At 26.7% G+C, this 20,797-nt stretch overlaps 1 protein-coding gene across 2 annotated transcripts; it reads left to right on the forward strand.

The window, feature by feature from the left end:
• Nucleotides 1-10,189: 10,189 nt before the first annotated feature.
• On the forward strand, nt 10,190-12,724 carry LOC129300605 (uncharacterized). 2 transcript variants are annotated; one of them, XM_054939178.1, is made up of 4 exons: nt 10,190-10,266; nt 10,393-10,538; nt 11,303-11,575; nt 12,429-12,724. In XM_054939178.1, exons 1-4 carry the CDS (start codon nt 10,252-10,254, stop codon nt 12,481-12,483), a joined length of 489 nt encoding a protein of 162 aa, XP_054795153.1. In that variant the 5' UTR covers nt 10,190-10,251; the 3' UTR covers nt 12,484-12,724. The 2 variants fall into 2 exon arrangements, with proteins under 2 accessions (XP_054795153.1, XP_054795154.1); XM_054939179.1 differs by lacking the exon at nt 10,190-10,266 and having other exon boundaries at nt 10,381-10,538.
• The last annotated feature ends 8,073 nt before the right edge of the window (nt 12,725-20,797 follow it).

Raw genomic sequence — 20,797 nt, forward strand, 5'->3', positions numbered from 1 at the left:
TATAATTTGTGTGACAAAGTGGTCTCAAAATAGTGACAAACACGCATTGCATTGTTGTGTTTACAATGACTAAATGTTGGTGACATTGTTGTCCTTTGTTAAATTTGGCGTAATAATGTTGAAGACGGCCCAAGGAAAAGGAATATGCATGCTCATAAATAGAAAAGAAACGAACAAAACAAGGGACATTAAAAGGAATAATCTATGAAGCAATTCACTAAGTCCTTAGAGCTTTCCATAATTTCATTTCATGCATGTTTGATTAAAAAAAAATCATTTCTTGCATGTTTGGAGTTGAATTTTGGCAGCATTTCACATAATGTTCAAAAATTTTAATTCATAATTTTCAAATTATAAATTTATTAAGATAAGTAATTGTTAAAATTTTAAACATTGGTTTTAATTATTAATAATGTGATTTATTATAAATTTCATAGTATTGATGTTGAAATTGATTATTAACTTTAACTCATTCTTCTATGTTTAAAATGACACTTGTCTAAAAATATTCATAGGAATGATGGCTTGTATGTTACATATAGGGGCGGAACCAGAACCCTAAAGGTGCAAAATAATTTAATAAAAATTAATTTTTTAAAAAATAATAATTATGCTAAGACTAAAAGGGTAATAATATAAATAGTTTTATCATATTTTTCATTTTAAAAAATCATATTGAACAGATTAATATAATCTTATATTATAAATATACTCTTCATATTTTATCTAAATCATTAAAAAAATATATATTTAATAAATTTTTGAGCATAAATATTTTTCATTTAATTGAAAAGGTGCAAAATATTAAGAGTATGTGGTGCAAAGTTATAAATTTTATATATCTTACATGTAATTTTTTTCAAAGTAAAAAGGTGCATTTGCAATTTCGCACACCCTTAACCCAATATGGCTTTACCATTGGTTATATAAATATATATATATATATTTTATATATATATATATATATATATCAATGGGAATTTTAAAGATTAAGGAAAATTTATTGTTTTTTTTATTTGATTATATCGAAAGAATTTGAACTCTTATCACCATCCACTTGTCGTTTTATTCTTATTGTTATATTCTCTCTCAAAATTAATTTATTTTATTCATTCGAGTGCATTTTTGTATATATCATTTTTTATATAAAAAATGATAATAATTTTTTAAATATATAAATAATAATTTAATCTCTTAAAATGTCATAATTTTTTTTAAAATATTTAAGAACTTTTTCATCATTAATAAATTTATATAAATTATTAAATTATCTTTGTTAAAAATAAATAATTCACAAATTTTGTTTAAATATTCGCAACAATGCAACAGTAAATAAGAAACTTAACATATAAAGTTGTGATTTACTGTTGTATTATTGTGAATATAAAAAAAATTTATAAATATTTAAACAAAACTTGTGAATTATTTATTTTTAATGAAAGTAATTTGATAATTTATATAAATTTATTAATGATAAAAAAATTTTAGGGATTTCAGGAGAATTATAAAATTTTTGAGGAACTAAATTATCATTTATGTATTTTAGAGTAATTTTATTATCATTTTTCCATTTAAATATATGAGTTCCTTTTAAAATAAAGTTGAAAATGAATTTTATTTTGAGCTGTAATGACCATACTGAATAATATTTTAATTACTTTCTTTCTTAACAAGCATTAAGCAGCCATTTCATTAAATTATCCCCCATTTGTATTGTGTGCCCTAAAACTTATTATGTTTAACCCACCCAAGCCAGCTCTTGATTATAAATAATAAAGGAAAAAATTTAGGTGATTAAACTTATATATTTAATATATCTTTTTTTATTGTTCATATGTATCTTTTTATTAAAGACAATTCTATCTAAAACACAGCTAAACATTAAATATGAATACCTCTCTCAATTGAAATTCAAATTTTAGTTTGTTATATTGCAATTGATCAAATTAATACATGCCGATTTTAATGTATTAAAAATAATAATACAAGAGTTTGTTATATGATAAATAATATGTAAAAAATTTACATATCTTAATTTAATTAAAAATAAAAAATTTAAATATATAAGATTAAATATATATAAATTTTGTTCACAAATAAATAACACACCATCCTTTAGGCCTTCACCATAATATGCACTCTCCAAATACACACCCCAATTTTTGCACATATTTTATTTTTCTATTATTTTCAAAAGAATACAGAAAAATAAAAGTGGGAAAAAAAATCATGTTGGAGGAATGTTTCCCTACTTGAAGCCTTCGGCTTAAATCTGAATTAGTCACTAATACAAGTTATTAAATGGTTTGTTAAAAAATAAAAGAGAGGCTGAGGAATTTCTTGTTCCTATTTTATTGATTTTTTTTTTGGCAAAAAATAAAGGGCTAGCAAACATTACAGATTTTCGATTTATAAAAGGATTGGCTGTCAAAAGGAAGTTATTAATGATTATATACCAAAAAATCAACATAACAGATCTAAAATTTACCGTGCATATCATGTGCTGTCTTTGTCCTGCTTATATGTAATTCTATATTCTATCGATTTAAAAGTATTTGACATTTTTTAAGAAATTAAATATTTAAAAATATAAGATATTTTTAACATTTTAAGACATAACCATTTTGTTTTTTCCAAATGTATTCCCAAAAATAATTATTTTTGAGTAAAATACTCTATTAAATAGGAATAAATATGAAAAAATGATGTTAGTTTAAAGACAAGTAACTATTTTATTAGAAGATAAGATTCAATTAAAAATATCTTATATTTTTTTATGGAAGAGAAATATTAAATTAAATGGCAATATAAAGTACATGAGGGTATGATCTAACGACTTAGTTAATTTCAAATTTTGAATCGTATTTTTAATTCAAAAAGAATCTATGCTACTGTATCAATACTTTTTTTTTCTTTTCTTTTTTTTTAAAAGAACTTGGAAGTATGGTAGACAAGAAACAACAAATTTTCATGTATTTGTTACTGAGGTACTATAGAACTTAAAAAAGAAACATGTCACATACTGTGTGAAGTCGGAAAATAAATTGTACAGTTTATAATTTATAAAGGAAAAATTAGTCTTTTAGTCCTCCAACTTTTAATTCACTTGTAACTTAGTCCCTCAACTATGACTCGCTGTGACTCAGTCTCTCAATTATGACTCGCCTATAACTCAGTCCCTTAACTTTTGAATCACTTACAATTTAGTCCCTCAACTTTTGTTAATTTTTTTTTCATGTTAGTTTAGATCTCAAATTAATGAGTAAGAAGAGGATATTTTAGAATAATATATGAACATTTTTTTATCCCTCTTATTTGATAAAAAAATTTAAAAAAATTAAAAAATAAGGACCAAATTATAAGTAAATCAAAAATTGAGGGACTGAGTCGCAACGAGTTATAATTGAGGGATTGAGTTACAAGTGAGTTAAAAGTTGGGGGATTAAAAGATTAATTTTCTCATTTATAAATAATGTAATTTGTTAAGAATTTTATAATTTAGATTAATTTTTCAGGAAAAAAAACCATGAGTGATAAAAAAAAAGCAAACACTTGTAAATTTATTGACAGCACATATTGCAACCTTTTAAATTTGATAATAAAAATTTTCAAATAAAAACATATGCTTTAGATTCCTTGCGTTTCAAATTAAAGAGAGAATATATAAAAATTTATAAAACTATTTAAAAAAAAGGGAGGAAAAAATATAGCAACATGTGATGTAAATGTTGTATATAATATATTTTTTATTGTTTTTTAAAATTTATGAATACATAAATATAAAAAATTAGTTAATATCGACATTAACATTATATGTATGTAGTACCATGCAGTTAAATTTAAAATTCATGTGTTATAAAATATTAAATATTATTTTAATTTTATGTATTATTAAATAATATGACTGGTTTCTTAACTTTAACCTAGGTACAGGATGAGACAAACTCACAAAAGATTTGTAATGATATTTTTGCTCGCACACAAATTGTAAACCACGTTTTAATTGCCTGGAAAAAATAGAGAAAAAGAAAGAAACGGGGAATATTGAATAATAAGAGAAAGTCAACATATGAATGAGAAGATTATTCTTGGCCAACAAAAAAAAGAATAAGAAGATTATTCACCGCGCCACCCCAAGCATATTGATTGGATTTTTCCAAATATTCTTTATATTATTTCATCATCCAAAAATATAAATATTTATTAGTTCCAACTTCTAATTCTGTCCCCAAAAAAAAAGGAGAATAAAGAACCAAAAAGAGTGGATCCCTTGCCTTTAGAGCCTGTAAAATAAAGTTCCATTTTGCTTATTAAAAATGAAAAGAATGGAATGGATTACATAAAAATATATAAAAATAAAATAATCAAGATATGGAGAGGAGAAAATTTAACCATATACATGAGAAAAAAAAAGTAATTTAATTTATAAAGTTGAGAATTATAATTCATGATATTTGTGATAGGGGTGATGATTCCCATGTTTATAATATGTAAGATTAAATTTTATAATGCTTGTTATGGAAGATTGTATAATTTAGCTTATTTTTATTCATATTTTTTTAATTTATTCCATTTCTATCATTTTAAGTAACCAAGCAATTAGTAAATTGTAATATTTATGATTGAGAATGAGGTAGCAAGTTATGGCTTAAACCATCAACATCAGAGATGAATATGGTTAGTTTTTTCTTTTTGAAAAAAACTATTTTTTATTTTTAAAAACAAGAAAAATAAAAAAATTGTTTGAATAAATATTTTGAATTTAAAGTATTTTTATGTTTGTTTTTAAAAATAAAAAAAATGGAAACATTTTAAGTTTGTTTTTATTTTGTCTCATTTAAAAAAAATACTACATTTGATTATTGAAAAATATAGTAAGTTGAACCAATTATTATGATGAACTATCTTCATTATCAGCTAGTTTTTTAATTTTAAAATTATTTTTAAATTAACATAACCAAACATATTTTCCTTTTGTTTCATTATAATAAAACAGTTTTTAAAGATAAAAAATGGAACTAAAACGAAACAGGCCCAAGTACTCCTTGTATATGTTAGCTTTTAAGGGCTTGCCTCTCTAATTACAAATACATATATCTATATTTATTTCTCGCATACTAAAGTGATGCCACTAAAGTGTTTCGCTGATGGGTAATTTTGAATAATCATATAGACTTGCCCTAATCAAAAGCATGTGTTTAGCCCTTAATAACGATCTGAATTAAGTTAATGTTTTGACAAATCTGAATTAAGTTATTGTTAATTCAAACAAAACTGAATAAGGGGAAGGAAATGAATAAACTTTACTCATGATTACAATAATATGCTTGTTCATGTCTTTCTTATGAGACATTTTCTAGAAAAGATTAATAATCTTTAATATAAGACACATGATGAGATATTAATTATATTTTTTTAATAATTCCCTGTTTAAACTTATTGGTTACAATGTTACAGTTTAAGCCATAAAACGGCTTGAAGCCATAACTTGTTTAAACTATTTAACTTATTTATCATTTTGAATCGGCGGTCGGACTGGACATTGAACCAAAAAAGTCAACGATTCATGGTTCACATGGTTCAACCGGTGACGTAATAATTAAATTAAAAAAAATTATATATGTATATAATAATCTAAATATAAGACATACATATTAAATTACTATTTAACTTAAACAAATCAAATATTTTAAGTTTATCATGACTTAACAAGCCACATGATACAACATAATATCAAATGATTAAAAAAATTAGTCATTTTTTTTAAAAATTTGATAAAAAATAAAAAAAGTTTTTTTTAACAGTCTGATTTTTGAAAACCGTATCTGGTTCTCGGCTTGATTCTGGTTCTCGATCCGACCGTCGGTTCGAAACGGCTCAACCCAACTCAACCCCTAAAATGGCTTTTTCTTCTGAATCAGATTGGAAACCAGACTGGTCGACGGTCCGATCGGCCGGTCTGGTCCGATTTTAAAAATATTGATTGTTTATGAGATTGAGTGTAATGTAAATTAAAAAACAAATCATTTAAATAGGGGTAAAATTAAAATTAAAAGTTTATTATATTTTTAAATAAAATAATAACTTAACCATCTCTCCTTAACTTTAATAAGGTAATTTAGAAGTGTTTTATAATAAAAAAAGAAATGAGTACATTATAATGAGAAAATAATTTTTCAAGACATCATATACAGATAAGGTAGATAGAACTCATCATGTTATTGTTAAACAAGGGAACCTCCCTGACAATGGTTGGTTACCCCATAGCAATGTCATCTCCTTTATTTGAAGAATTTTTAGGTTTACACTTAACGTTGTCATGTTTGTATATGTGAGTGTATGTATCTCCTTTTCTTATAGGAAAAGATTAGATTAGGAGTTATTTTTTCTTTTTTAAAGGCGTTGACTTCCGTCTTTTTCTATCCTTTCTAGAAGGTAAGAATTCAACCTCCCCCTCTAACTCTCAAGCTTATAACCCTAATAATGATTTAAGATTTAACTAAATGATTAATAGCTAATTATTTATTTTCTATGTACCACAATGTAAGTTATTTTTTAAAAGCTTTACTTGGTTTAAAATATAGAGCACTGAGTATGTGTTCAATAATTTTTCAATTATACCCTTATTTTATTGAGTAATTAATGATGATGCTTTGAATAAATCAATTGTTATAATTATTAGTCTCAAGAGCATGATTGAAAAGGTGAAAAAAATAGAAAATCAAGATTTCACCAATTTTTTTAAAAAAACATAAATTAATTAACAATCACTTACATTGTGATCCAAATGTAGTATTAACTAATATCCAATATTTTAACAACTATACTATTTATGATTTATAAATAGCACGACTCTCTTTCCTCGTATGATGGGCCTAAGTCATACAATTTTTTAAGGTTAAAGTGCATTATTATCCCTAAACTTTTTTTGATAAGCATTAAACATCTTATATTGATAAGTGGAGTAATTTTTTTAAATTATTTTTTCAAGGAGCAAAAAACCCCCTTATGTTAGTCAATAGTTAATTTTTTTTTATTTTTTTACTAACGTGACATACGCATGGAGCTCACATATAGTAATAGGTAAGACTTTGGTCACGTCCTTTGATGCTAATTTGCCTTTGAATTCTTTTTCCGGGAGTATTGGGCACCCTAAAATCTTTTTCAAGAACATTGGGCACCCTTAAATCTTATTAAAATAAAATTTAGTGTTAATGAGTAAAATGTCCTAAAAGTTTTCTAGAGCATTGTTGCCTTGAAACTTTTAAAAATGGTGTAATTTTATCCTATCGACAAGGTTAACTATCTATTCCCCTTTTTTGTCGTGTAGTGACACTTGGCAATTGTAATTTTTTTTAAAGAAAGAAATATATGACCCCCTATCTCTCTTCTTTTTTTTCTCTCCCTTCTTCCCCCCTTCTCCTCTCACCGCCTTTCTCATAAAATCTAGGATTTTCCATTGCATGCCTCACACTAACTTGAGCAGCCAAATGCATTACATGGGTAAATGGCACAACTTCAAATAGCTTGATGGAAAACACCATCAGGCAATGGAAATTATAAAAAGCCAAAAGATTGAATCACAATTAAATCAAATGCAAAACTTGAAGGAAAAGGTAGAAAAAGATTCTTCACTTTATGAGCATAGTAGGCAGCATTTCTTTCACCACCTGACAAAGAAAATCATTTTCAAGCCAATTAATTTAGTTCTACTACTCTATTTGAGCATTAAGCTCCAATTTTGTTTAACCTAGTAGAATAGTAGGGGTCTAGATAAGGAAACTGAAAACCAAACTCTAAGGCATCATGGCTAGACCTAACCTGAGGGGGGTCGAAGAAATTAGCTCAAGCGAGGTAACCCTATAACCTAGAGGTGGAATGTTCATCTATAGATGCAGAGCTGATCCCTTATTACATTATTGATTATGGCTATTCACACTCTCACCTTCTTGCATCGCTTAATGCCTCAGTCAAGTTCATTGCCTCTCGAGTGTGAACTCTCGTTGCCATATCTTAGCCTCAGATGTTTAGATTTCTAATTCGTATCTACTCTCCTTTTGCTTAAAACCTTCTTCTTATTGCATCTAAACCCTAATCTCAAGCCTCTTCGGATCCCCATTGGTTCTGCTAAACAGAAGCCGGAGAGAGGCAAAGAGAGGTGAAAGAGGGGGGAAGAAGGGAGAGAGAAGAACGCAGAGAGAGAGAGGCCACCTATTTTTGTTTTTCCTTTTTAATTTTAAAAAAATGCTAGGCGTTGTCACGTGACAAATAAAATTGAATAAATGATCAACAAACGATTAACCTTGATGGTAGGGTAAAATTACACCCTTTTTAAAAAGTTCAAGGGTGACATTGCTCTAACTAAAGGTAAGGATACCCAATACTCCCTTTAAAAAACTCATGAGTCATTTTTACCCCTTAACCCTAAAATTTAATAAATATTACTAAAATGATAAATATTTTAATATTTAATAATTTAAATGTTATTATTTATAAATATTCATCTACATTTTATAAATTATTTTCTAAATATACATCTCAAACAAGTTTTTTTATAAATTTATAAATGACTTATTATTTTTTATATATCGATCTTCTAGTCTCTCTTTGAGATAGTGCCTAAATTATTACACCTTTTTTGCAAATCGAAACTTAATCATATTTTTAATATTGGTTAGGTTTTTTAAATTTTTAGATCATTCTCTGTAATTTTTGTTGCCAACTGATGATTTTTTTTCCAAAATATTGCATCACCTAAAATTAATACTCTTTGCATGCTGCACTGTTAAGGGTAAAATAAAAAGCATGACAAATCATGACTAATAATATGCCAGCAAAAATGCTCATTTGAAAGATATTGCTAGTTCTATTAATGTGATACAAAAAAAAAAAAAAGTTTCTTAACAAGAGAATAATGAAGAGATGGTGGGAGAAAAAATTCTTCATTAATTTAGAAGTTCATTCCCTTTATTTTTCAATACAAAATTATAAAATATCAAAAATATTAAATTAAGTGGTATAATCTTTTGGAGGAAAAATGTTAGTTGATTAAAAAAAAATTATAGAGAATGACCAAAAAAATTTAAAGAATTCAATCAATATTAAAAATATTGTTGATATATAAAATATTGCAGGTCATATATTAATTTTAAAAAACTAGTTTGAGCAGTTAATATTTTAAAAATAATTTATAATTTTTGGGTGAATATTTATAAATAATATTTAAATTATTAAATATTAAAAAATTAATATTTTTATAATATTTATTAAATTTTATTTTAACAATACTTTAAGGTGGCTAGCGCTCCTAAAAAATAATTTTAAGGTGTCATGCACTCTTAAAAAAAAGTTCAAAAGTAAATTAGTACCAAATGATATGGTTAGAATCTTATTTATTACTATGCATGAGTCACACGCAATGCCACGTCAATAGAAAATAACATGTTAATGGTTGTTTAACACAAGAGGTTTTTTGCTCTGCAAACAAATAGTTTAAGACTAAAATTGTCCCATCATCAATACAATGTGCTCAATGTTTTTTTGAAAAAAAAAAGTTTAAAGGTTAAAATATACCTTAATTCTAATTTTTTTTATTTTGAGAAAAACAAGACCACACAATAAGAATATTATTATAATTAAAAATATTAAAAACTAATAGTTAAAGATTTAAAATTTAAGCAATCTAAGTTTAACAAAACCATCTAAATTTGAACAATAGGCTGCAGATTATAATTATATTAAAGTAAATATCAGAAAATATTCTACCATAAATATCCTCAGATAAGAATTCATCTTAACACTACCTAACAAGCATAGCCTAATTCGATTTTTAATAATCATGCATGAAGTTGAACACTGGAAGGGAAATTAAGAGTATCATTAGGCAATCCAAAACTTGAGTTTGTATGCTCCATTGGGTCTCAAAGATTCAAAGTGACCATAGATAAAGAAGAATATTAAGTAAAGGCTTCAATTAATTTACTTAATTAATTACTCAATGATGTTTTCCCTGACAAGTGGCTGTTAAAGGCACAACCCTAGCTCTCTGGTTAATCCACAGCCTCCTCCTTAATTAGCAAAATAAATTCCTATCTACACCATCGAATCATCCACGTCATCAGATTAATTAATGGCTATATCAAGTGCTTCTTGATCTATATATAAATGGTTACATCCTCTGTGAGAAAGATCCGAACCAGCAAACTCAAAACTATAATTTTGCTGCAAAATTTGCATACGTGATCAGAGAAAATGGCCTTCAGAATGGTAATTAATTAACAAGTGCTATATAATGCATGAGACTCACATAGTAATGACTGTTATTGCCATGTGAAAATGATATATATTATGTTTATGTATATATGTGTGTGTTTTGTTGGAATGGTGTTGCAGGGAAGCTTGAGATCAATGGTGGGACAACTGAGAGGAGGAAGACGATCAATTGCCACGTCGACAACCCCAAAAATGAAACCTGCCACGTTGGACGCAGAACATGCTCATCATGCAAACATTCATGGTGCTTCCAATTCCAGCCACAAGTATGAATTCTGATTCTTTGTTTAGTATGAAACCCGACCCAATCATAATTTCTAATTAAAACCAAGAAATGGGCTGGTCCAACTTTAATGGGCTAAGCTCGAGCCCATTAGAGCTCGAGCCCAAAAACCACGTTCCTATTGTATTTGTACTTTTCTAAAGCCTGGTTTGAATTATTATGGCTCCGAGCTTGACCCTATAGCCCACAACTTTTTTTGTAAAATTTAACTTAACTATGAAAAAAAAAACTAAAGAAGAAATTTCACATTTAAAGTACAAATAAAAATTAAAAATTTTAAAAATATTCTAAAAGGTCACTAAATATATAATTATCATCATCTTTTATAAACAAAATGTTCAACTTAATCATTATTAATTATTCTTCCAATACTTCAAGTCTTTAGTGATTAAGTGTGATTGTCAGAGGCTGCTGCAGATTAAGGATTTTTTTAAATGACAAAAGGATCATTTAAGAATAAATAAAAAGCTGATTTTCAAACTGGCCCAAGCCTGAACCTATTTTTTGCAATTCTTTTAAGTTTGAGACCAAACGTCCAATTACTCATTTCTTGGCAATTTCTTAAGCCCGGCTGTCATTTTCTCTTTTGATTGTATGACTATTAAACATAAGAAATCCAATTTAATTCAAAACATAAAGTGTTGTGCATGTGTCATATAAATCCAAAAAAAAAAATAGAAACCCTAAATCATCGAGAACTTTCGTTTTATATAGTTTTGTTGAAGTGTGAAATTATGTGTTACATAGGATTGGGGAGTGGGCACCAGTTCAGATAGTATTTGGGATGGTGAGTGTGGCTGTGATGTTAGCAGCACACACTGCATATCAGCAACTTGTGAGGTCTCCAAGTGTTCATGTGAACAAGAAGAGAAGAGAATCCATGCCCGAGGTGGATGAACCTGACCTCACCATTGATTCTGCTGACAAGTTCATTAATCGTTCCATGCTTCGAAAAGTTGCTCACATCCAAGAAAACAAAAACACCCTCTCCGATCCAGTCCACCCCAACCCTTTCACTCAGTGAGTCATTCTTCATTTGTTTGATCGATCAAAAACTAATCAAATCAGGCTGATCAATTCAATCTTAATTTGTTACGTACTTACTCCAGTCCCCATTATATTTCACCTTCTAAAAAGATTTTTTAATACTTAATATAAGACACTTGGTGAGGTATTAATTATGTTTTTCTATTATTAATTCTATTTAAACTCCTTAATTATGAAAGAGAATGTAGCGCAAATTTAAAAAAAAAATCATTTAAGTAGGCGTAAAATTATAAGTTTATTATGTTTTCAGACAAAATTAATTATATAACCATTTCTACTTGATTTCAGTTAGATTTAAATTCAGTGAGAGACTTAAGTTCACTCACTCAATATGTGTCTCATGTGCCATAATAACAATAATTTGATTTAATTGAACGACTATCAAAGATTTTGTCATATAATATTAAAAAAGCATCAAATTTCATATTTTTAAAGGGAATGATATAAGTAAGGAGTGTTATGATCGTGTTGATTATTTTGATTTTTTTGAAGAAAATATATCTTAATAATTGTCAAGTATTGATAAAGTTTAACAATTATAATTGACACACTCATTAAATGAATGTTATTAGGACACTCATTGAATTCAAATTTGATTTTGATAAAATAATTAGAGGTGCTTTGTAATATAATAGAGAACACAATGGATCATGAGACATGACATAAATTGAGCTGGTTTGAAATAGTCACACATCGATACGCAATATTCATGATTAGATTAAACCAATCTAATTGTTATAAATCAAATATGCTAAATATCTCATTATAGTAACTTATGATTGACAGAAAGTGTTTCTTTTTGTTTTTTGGTTTTTGTTTTTGGTAGTCCTCGAACTGCAGAGACATTGAAGACTGCTGGAGTTGAGCCTGGAACACATTGATTACTTTCTTCATTGTTCCTTGTTCAGTGGCATATTGACTCCTAAGCTGGAAGTTTTAATCTTCAAATTTTAATTATTTTTTAATATTAGTAATACATCAATGAGTGCCAATTTTGTATATATAATGTTTTTATATTTTGAATTTTTCATATGGCTTATGTAAGCCCGCCTACAGATAATATTGTCGAGGACGAAGAAGGGAGAGGCTAGTGTATTTCTATTTTTTCTTTCTCTCTCATAGTTTGTGTGTAATTTTCCCTTGTTTTTTTTAATAATAATGAAATTAATAATATTTATTTAAATTGTGTATATTTTTTGTTTGTAATATTATTTTCCAATCTTATGTGGCCAGATTAAACTTTTCCATATTAGCGAGAGGTTACAGCTACATGAATATGTGCGTGCATATATCTGTATGAGGGAATTTATAAGCATCTCTATATAACTATTATTTAAATTCGGAAATATGTTTTAGCTTTAATGGGTTTCTGAATCTAATTTGCTTAAAATTTTTATTAAAAATTATTTGTTAACTTATTTGCATTGATGTAGGCCCTTTATTATTGTTGTTGTTGTTTTTTTTTTTTTTTACTTTTACTTTTAGAAATGACTTAAAATAAATACATACAAAAGCAGCATTACAACCGAACCTGGACTCTGATAAACAAGCAAGATGATCGGGCCCAGTTATTGTTTTAACCCCAAGATCCGAATTTTTGGTATCAAGTTTCACCCAAAACAACACTTACTTGTATCAAAAGAGGGAATAAAAAAACCCCAACACTACTAAATCTTAGTATCAATGACTTAACTCATTTAAATTTTTCATTATAAAAAAATACTTGTATTAACTAACTCGAAAAAGTAATTAGGAGTTCAAATCTCGATCATATATTGTGTATATGACAATTTAATTAAAAAAATTTATCATTGGTCCTGAATACCTCAGAGATATACTCAATTACTCATTGATATATATATATATATATATATATAATAAATATCATATAATTGCATTAAAAATAAATCGATGATGGTTAATTAGCATACAAGAGACTGGATTCTTTTTAAATAAAGTTGATAGTTTAAATTTTGTAGATAGGAAAAAAATCACATTGCAAGAGTGTCCTCGAATTCAACTTGATAGTGCTTGAATTTGGCTTGGTAATATAATACTCTCTCCATTAAAAAATGTAAGGTATTTTTTAAAGAGTTTGATATTTAAAAATATAAGATATTTTTAATCTTTCGAGGTGTAATTATTGCTTTTTTTCAAAAATGTCCTATTAATAGTGACTTTATATTTATTGTTTGGTATTTAATAGGGATAAATATGAAAAGATATGGTTAGTTTGAAGGTAAGTAATTACTTGATTGAAGGGTAAAATTTGATTAAAAATAACTTACATTTTTTAACAAATGGAGTATATGAATATTTATAAGGTTGGCTTTTCATATATATATAAACAAAATGAAGGTTGGGTCTAGCTGTAATTTATTAAAAATGTTTGACTCAGTGAGTTACTGGCAAGTTGGCAACTCTTCCTCATGTACATGAATTAGTTCAACGTCCCTAGAGGCTAGAAATCTAATTAGTTTATTTTGATTCAACATGTTCCCCAAAAATCAATGATTAAACACATAGAATCAACCATAATTTAATGGCATAGCAAATTAAAGAAGATGGTTGCAGAAACAGAGAAAAAAAGGAGAAACAGCCATGGAAGAAACTTCTTAAGAGAAAGAGTACATTATATAAAACAAAACACATTGCCTTCAAAGCTCATCTCTCAAATATGAAGACAAGCCTCTCTTAACCACTTCTTCATTTTCAATAATGCACTACTCCCCAACTTAGATTCCTAATGATATTTTCAAGCGCGCACACACATAATGCAAGAAATCAACTGTGATTTAAGAATTTGATTGACTTTACCATGTTTTTTTGTGATGGATGGATAGTTTAATTAATAAAAAATTACTGGCTTGTTTGATTTTGTCTTTTTGTTTTTATGTTCTTAAAACAAATATCTGGTGTAGTTTTTACAACAAGTTTTGGAAACAAAAATTGGAAGAAAAAAAATTTATGAATCATTATTTTAATAAATATATCTAAATTAGTAAAATAAAGTGTAAAAGAATAGTTTTTTTTATTAACATAATTATCATTAATGAAAACATGATGTTTTATGTCTTTCTTTTACTTTTATAGAACAAGAAGTAACAAATAAAACATTTAAAAGATGTTCTAGTTTTTTAGTTATTTAAATCAACTTTTAACTCTCTTTTTGTTTTTTTAGAACAAATAACATAAAACACATTTTTAAGTGGGTTTTTTTTAATTTTTTGAAAACAGCTAATCAAAGAAGACCTACATTTTACTACTCCTTCTATTAAAAAATATAAAGCATTTTTTTCTAAAATTAAATGTTTAAAAATATAAGACATACTTAGTTTTTAATATGTAATTAATGAGTTTTTTTAAATATTTTTAATAAATAAATCACTTAATCATTCACCTTTAAATAGACACTACATTAAATAAAGGTAGACATAAAAAGATAATGTTAATTTAAATATAATTAATTAACTTATCAATATATATAATGATCTACGATTTAATATTTTATAAAATATATATAATAAAAGACTAAGTAGTAGTAATAATAATAATAATAATAATAAAACAAGAAACCGTCCAGTGGTTGTGTGAAGTCGTGCCATAAGTTAAGAACAAGTTTGGCCTTTTGTTGTGATAATTTACGGATAATACCAACACAGCTCACTGCGATTAAGGAATATGTCCATTAAAATAACTAGTCAACTACCAACTAGAATAAGAACGAGGTCTTACTTTATGTTTAAATAAATCATGTTTTTTTTTATAATAAATCATAGTATAGTCACATACTACTGCATAAAAATACAGAGTCTCCATCTGACAACTTCCCAATATTGTCAGAAGAACTGAAGTTCATTTATTAAATTTATACCTTCAACGACCAAAACCATCCCCATGCTACTACGAAGTGTCTGTATCTGCCCATATTCTCGATTCTTTATAAATATTGTTGATTAATTTTTGCTTCTAAAAAAATTAGCTAAATTTTTTATTTTTCTAAAAAAAAATTTTCATCTTTATTATTGTGCTCTTGAGAGTAATAAATATAATGGTTGATTGTTTCAAAATAATCTCATTAATTATTCAATAAAGTGGAGATGTAGTTGAAAAAATATATGATACTTACATAATGCTTATATTTTGAACAAATTAAAATGTCTACAAAATAACTTAACTTGTGTGCTATATATATGCACCCTCCAATGCGAAATATAAGTGAATTAATATTTGTGATAAAAAAATTTATTTTACCCCTTGTATTTATTAATTTAGATTCTTTTTTTGTAAATTTATTACTTATCCATTTAAAAATGTAAGACATTTTTAACTAAATCTTATTTCTTAATAAAGTAGTTACTTATCTTCAAACTAACTTTATTTTTCTATATTTACCTCTATTTAATATGATATTTTATCTTAAAATAAATATAAAATAATTTATTCAATAAGAGCATTTTTGAAAGAAAAAGATAATGATTGCACCCTTAAAAGATTAAAAATATTTTATATTTTTTAACACCCAACTTCTTAAAAAATGCCTTATAGGAGGGAGTACCCCTCATTTATTATAAATTAAAACTGAAAATAAAAAGAGAAAAAAATAAACAATTTTCCTGAAAATAAAAATGTTTTATCGATAAAATGCCTCACAGGAGGGAGTACCTCTCATTTATTATGCTAATTTTTTATTAAAAACCACTTATATTTTAAAAAGAAATTGAGTATATTACTGTTTCTTTGCATCGGAATGAAGCAAGAAGTCAAGCAGAGTTGCATTTTATATATATATATATATATATATTATATTATTAATTAGTATTACATAGTCTTTTTTTAATGGTTAGGGCTTGTTGACAAACAACTGTACAGCGTTTCAGATCGGATTTCATGTTAGAAAATGTATTGTTTAATTTGTCTTGGATTTTGATACCTGCTTGGTAAAGGCATACGTGTTGGTGTTGCGATCGCAGAGATTCAACATAATGCTATATATTCACATTATATATGCTTTATGGAATATATACATGTACATGTGTGCATGAATAAGTTGTCAATGACTTTAATTCGTTTATGTTGTTTATGTCTTCAAGCTCCTTATTTTTATATAACAAAAAATAATTGTTGTATTATAGCCGGGGAGAGTGACAGTAAAGTCCTAAAAAAAAGAATTGATAACAGTTAAGTCTTTCTGCAAAATAAATTATAAAATATCAATTTCAATAATTATAAATAATAATTTGAATTGTAAACCAATTGTTATATTTAGAATGTAAATATTATATTTGTAATTGGAACTTTTAAATTTATAACTATTTAAATTGGTATTTACAACTAATTTTTCAAAAAATTTGTTGGAAATTTAACTATCATTAAATTTTTCTTTTGAAACTTAACTGTCATTCTCCCTATATATATATATAATATATAATTTAATCTTTATAATTTTATCAAATTTTACTTTTAATCTTTGTAATTTTCTTTAATGTTTTCAATTCTTATAGGAACAAAAATACTGAAAAAAACTAGAACTATGAAACTTGAAAAACAAATATCACCCAATCTTTTTAAAAGCATGGAAATAGAAAATAATATTAAAAAATTGCATGAACTAAAAACAAAACCCAAGTGATCCACCAACACACTTACTTGTTGTATGCCTGTGTCTAGACAGACTTAAAAAATCAACTATACATGATGATCTTCATCCATGGTGTATGAATGGTATTACAAATTGTTCTAAATTTTACATTCCAAACAGAATAACAGATGTTTAGAATAATTTTGTATTCCTAGTTACTATCTTAGCTTTTGTTTGGATATAGGAAGAAAAAATAGAAACAAAAACTCTTAAAATAATTTTAAAAATCAGGAAAAACACATTAATGTATTTCATTTTTTGAATCTATGCAATGTTTAGCCAGGTCTAATAAAAATACAAGCTTAAGGTTGGTTTAAATGAAGAGAAAAGTGGAGAAAATAAAAAGAAAAGAAAATTACAAGTATCAAATAGTCCTATCGAGTTTTGCTTTTACTCTCTGTAGTTTTTTTAATATTTTCAATCTCTATAATTGTAGCAAGATTTGGTGACATTTATTTTTTAAACTCCTGTAGTTTTAGTTTTTCAATGCTTTTTGATCCCTCTAAAATATTAAAAAAACATAAAAATTAAAACTAAAACTTGATAAAATTATAAGAAATGATGACTATCTTTTGCTACAAAATTTATATAAACCTTGAAAGTCAAAAATATATAATATCTATATAATACTAAAAAAAAATATTTAAAAAAAGGAGCCAGATGCCATTGTCCTGTCAGTCTCCCCCTAAATATAACTTGATTCATCAAGATTCAAGCCTTATAACCTCTTTTAACTCAAAATCTTTTTTTTTTTTTCACCATCCTCTTATTGTCAATACCTACTTCCAAAGTTACAAGGATCACAATAGACCTAAACCGAGCACGACCAAAAATAATCCCACAGCAAGCTCTGATTTTCATTGAATGCCTTACTATTAGCGACTTTTTGCTAAATTTGGTTTTCCTTCTCAAACTTCAATATATTTTCCCATCGTAAATTAAATGTTTGCTTTTGCTAAACTGGATTTTCCAAACTGAGTTTTCGCAATGTCATTTTCCACAACTGATATCCAAGCATGCATGCATATTCCTAACGTCCAATAAGCCCTTTTCAGTCAACTAGCGTTATCAAGAAGGTTACTCATAGGAACAGAGAGAGTAGCAGCTTTTTCCATCATATTCGTAAGTTACTTTTAACACCTTTGATCAAAACTAAAAAAAAAAAAAAACTCATTACAATTGCCTTCTACCATCTGCGGAAACTATGATAAAATTAATTTTTTTAAAAACAATTAAAATCATTATATTCCCAATTCTTTCTACCACCTTCTAATGTATTTCCGTATATCACATAGGCGTAAAATTTAGTTAGGACGCACTTGTTAATGAGGATCAAATTAGTTAAAAATAAGAGGGAATATACGACAAAGCAAGTGATGATGAGAGAATATACCTGGTCATCATGAGTGACCACGGCATGGGGCATGACACGTGGAGAGAGAAAGAGAGGATGTTGCTCTAAATGTGGACACTATGATTTTGGCATGAACTTCACCCTTCGTTCAACGCCACAACGACACACACTGTGTGGGGATCTTCGGGAATGAGACCAAAGGCAAAGGACACAGCATATCCAATCTTATCTCTTTTCTTCTTTATTATTTTTAAACAAAATTAATGATAATAATAATAATTTTGGAGGGACGAGTCACGTGACTATCACTACCTACTCTTTTATGACTTTGTTTTGCTCTGGGACCACCTGCCCTGTAGCAAGCAGGATATGAAAGGGTGGGGCCCACCGTCCGCTGCATTATTGTTGGTGCCGTAACATTGGAAATGAGTTAATATTTTTGGGACACTGTCCCTAAATAAGTGTCCCTCATGGTCATGCCTTTCTCATGACCCCTAAATATGGATATGCCATCATCGCCAAGCTTTCACGAGTTCACACACATACTCACCGCGAATCATTAATATCATATTTATTCTTTTTGTTTTTGTTTTAATCCCGAAAATGACCCCAGAAAAAATAATTAATAATAACCGTTTGCCTTTACAAGTTTTTGTTAAGGCATTTTCTTTTCTTTTCTCTTTTGTTATCTAAACTATTGGCACAGCTAACAACATTAATCTCTCAAAGAATCTACACATTATTTAAGAAATTATCATCTCTTAAATAATATTTTTCATGTATATTTTAAAAATTAAATCCTAAAATGATTTTTAAAAGGCTCAGGATGCTATCATTTGTGTTACACTCATTTATCATTTTATTTTCTTTTCACTTATATGTTATGTAAAACTAGAGATAGTAATTAATTCAGGCAACAGTGCTTAATTTGAGCTGAGTTAAGATATTAAATATGTAAAAAAGTTTATATAATCAAAGTTGACTCTAACACCTTGGATGTCAAATAAAAATTTTATTTTATTTTTTATTTTTAATTATTTTCAATTTTTATTTTAAAATTAAAAATTTTCAAGCAACATAACAATACAATTCGCTTTCTTTTCTTCATTGCTAATGTGATGCTAGGCATTGAGAGGGCAAAAATAAAAGTATATGAAGCAAATAACCTCTTGTATTTATTTTTTAATAATTTTTTAAAAATTATTAAAAACAAAAAGTTACTGGAACATTGAAACTTGATTTAGGAGTGTCGAATGTGTGAATTGAGAGTTTAGAAGAGAATTTTTAAGTGCTAAATAAAGGATGAAGTGAATGTTAAATTCATTTTATTACTAATAAAAAAGAAATCAAGTACTTGAGCTAAGCTTGTTCAATTCGTGTTTGGCCTGAATTTGTTAAAGCATATTTGGTGGCTCAAATAAGTAAGTAAAAAGAAAAAAATTTAGACTTTCAAATATCACCTTAAAATTTTTTCAGATTTATTTGAGTTGGGCCAAATTAATGGGCTCTATAAAAAGCACACATCTTAAGGAGAGTTGGAAAACTCCTTTTTAGGAGTAACACGTACTTCTTCTGTTTTTAGTTATAAAAAAAAATTATCGTTATTTATTTATTTTTATACAAACAAAATCACATTTTTTAATACGTATTTATTGTAAATTTTTTAAATTACCTCTTATAATTTCATCATTCATAGTCATAAGAAACAACCAATGAAGACTTAATTAATATAATTAATAAAGGATATTGTGACCTAATTCTTTTATTTTTAGACACAATTAATATAATTAATTGATTTTCTTAAATTATATAATACAGTTTTTTTTTCTTACAAATAGAAATGAGATGAGTAACAACAAAGCTACTAAACCAGTAATCCAACCCCAATTTGTAAGGAATTTCCTATATAAGAAATATATAGGGCAAAAGCCAAAATGTGAATGAAAAGTAATTTAGATTAAGTGGTTGGTTAATTCATGTCGGATTCCTAATTTGCCTGATAATATTCAAATTTACCATGATAATTTCAAATATTAGATGGTTACGTTGCGTGAAAAAAAAAAAATGAGCATCGTGCATATTCAATTTTTTTATCATTATTCTGTCATTCATAATTATTTTAATTTAATTCCATGTTAAGCGTAAACATAAAAATTTGCCTTGGTAATGTTAAATATTCGACAATATAAAATTTTGTCCA

This window comes from Prosopis cineraria, unplaced genomic scaffold (assembly GCF_029017545.1).
Source record: "Prosopis cineraria cultivar Desert tree isolate PC_DT_omini unplaced genomic scaffold, ASM2901754v1 PC1673, whole genome shotgun sequence".
Taxonomy (NCBI): Eukaryota; Viridiplantae; Streptophyta; class Magnoliopsida; order Fabales; family Fabaceae; genus Prosopis; species Prosopis cineraria.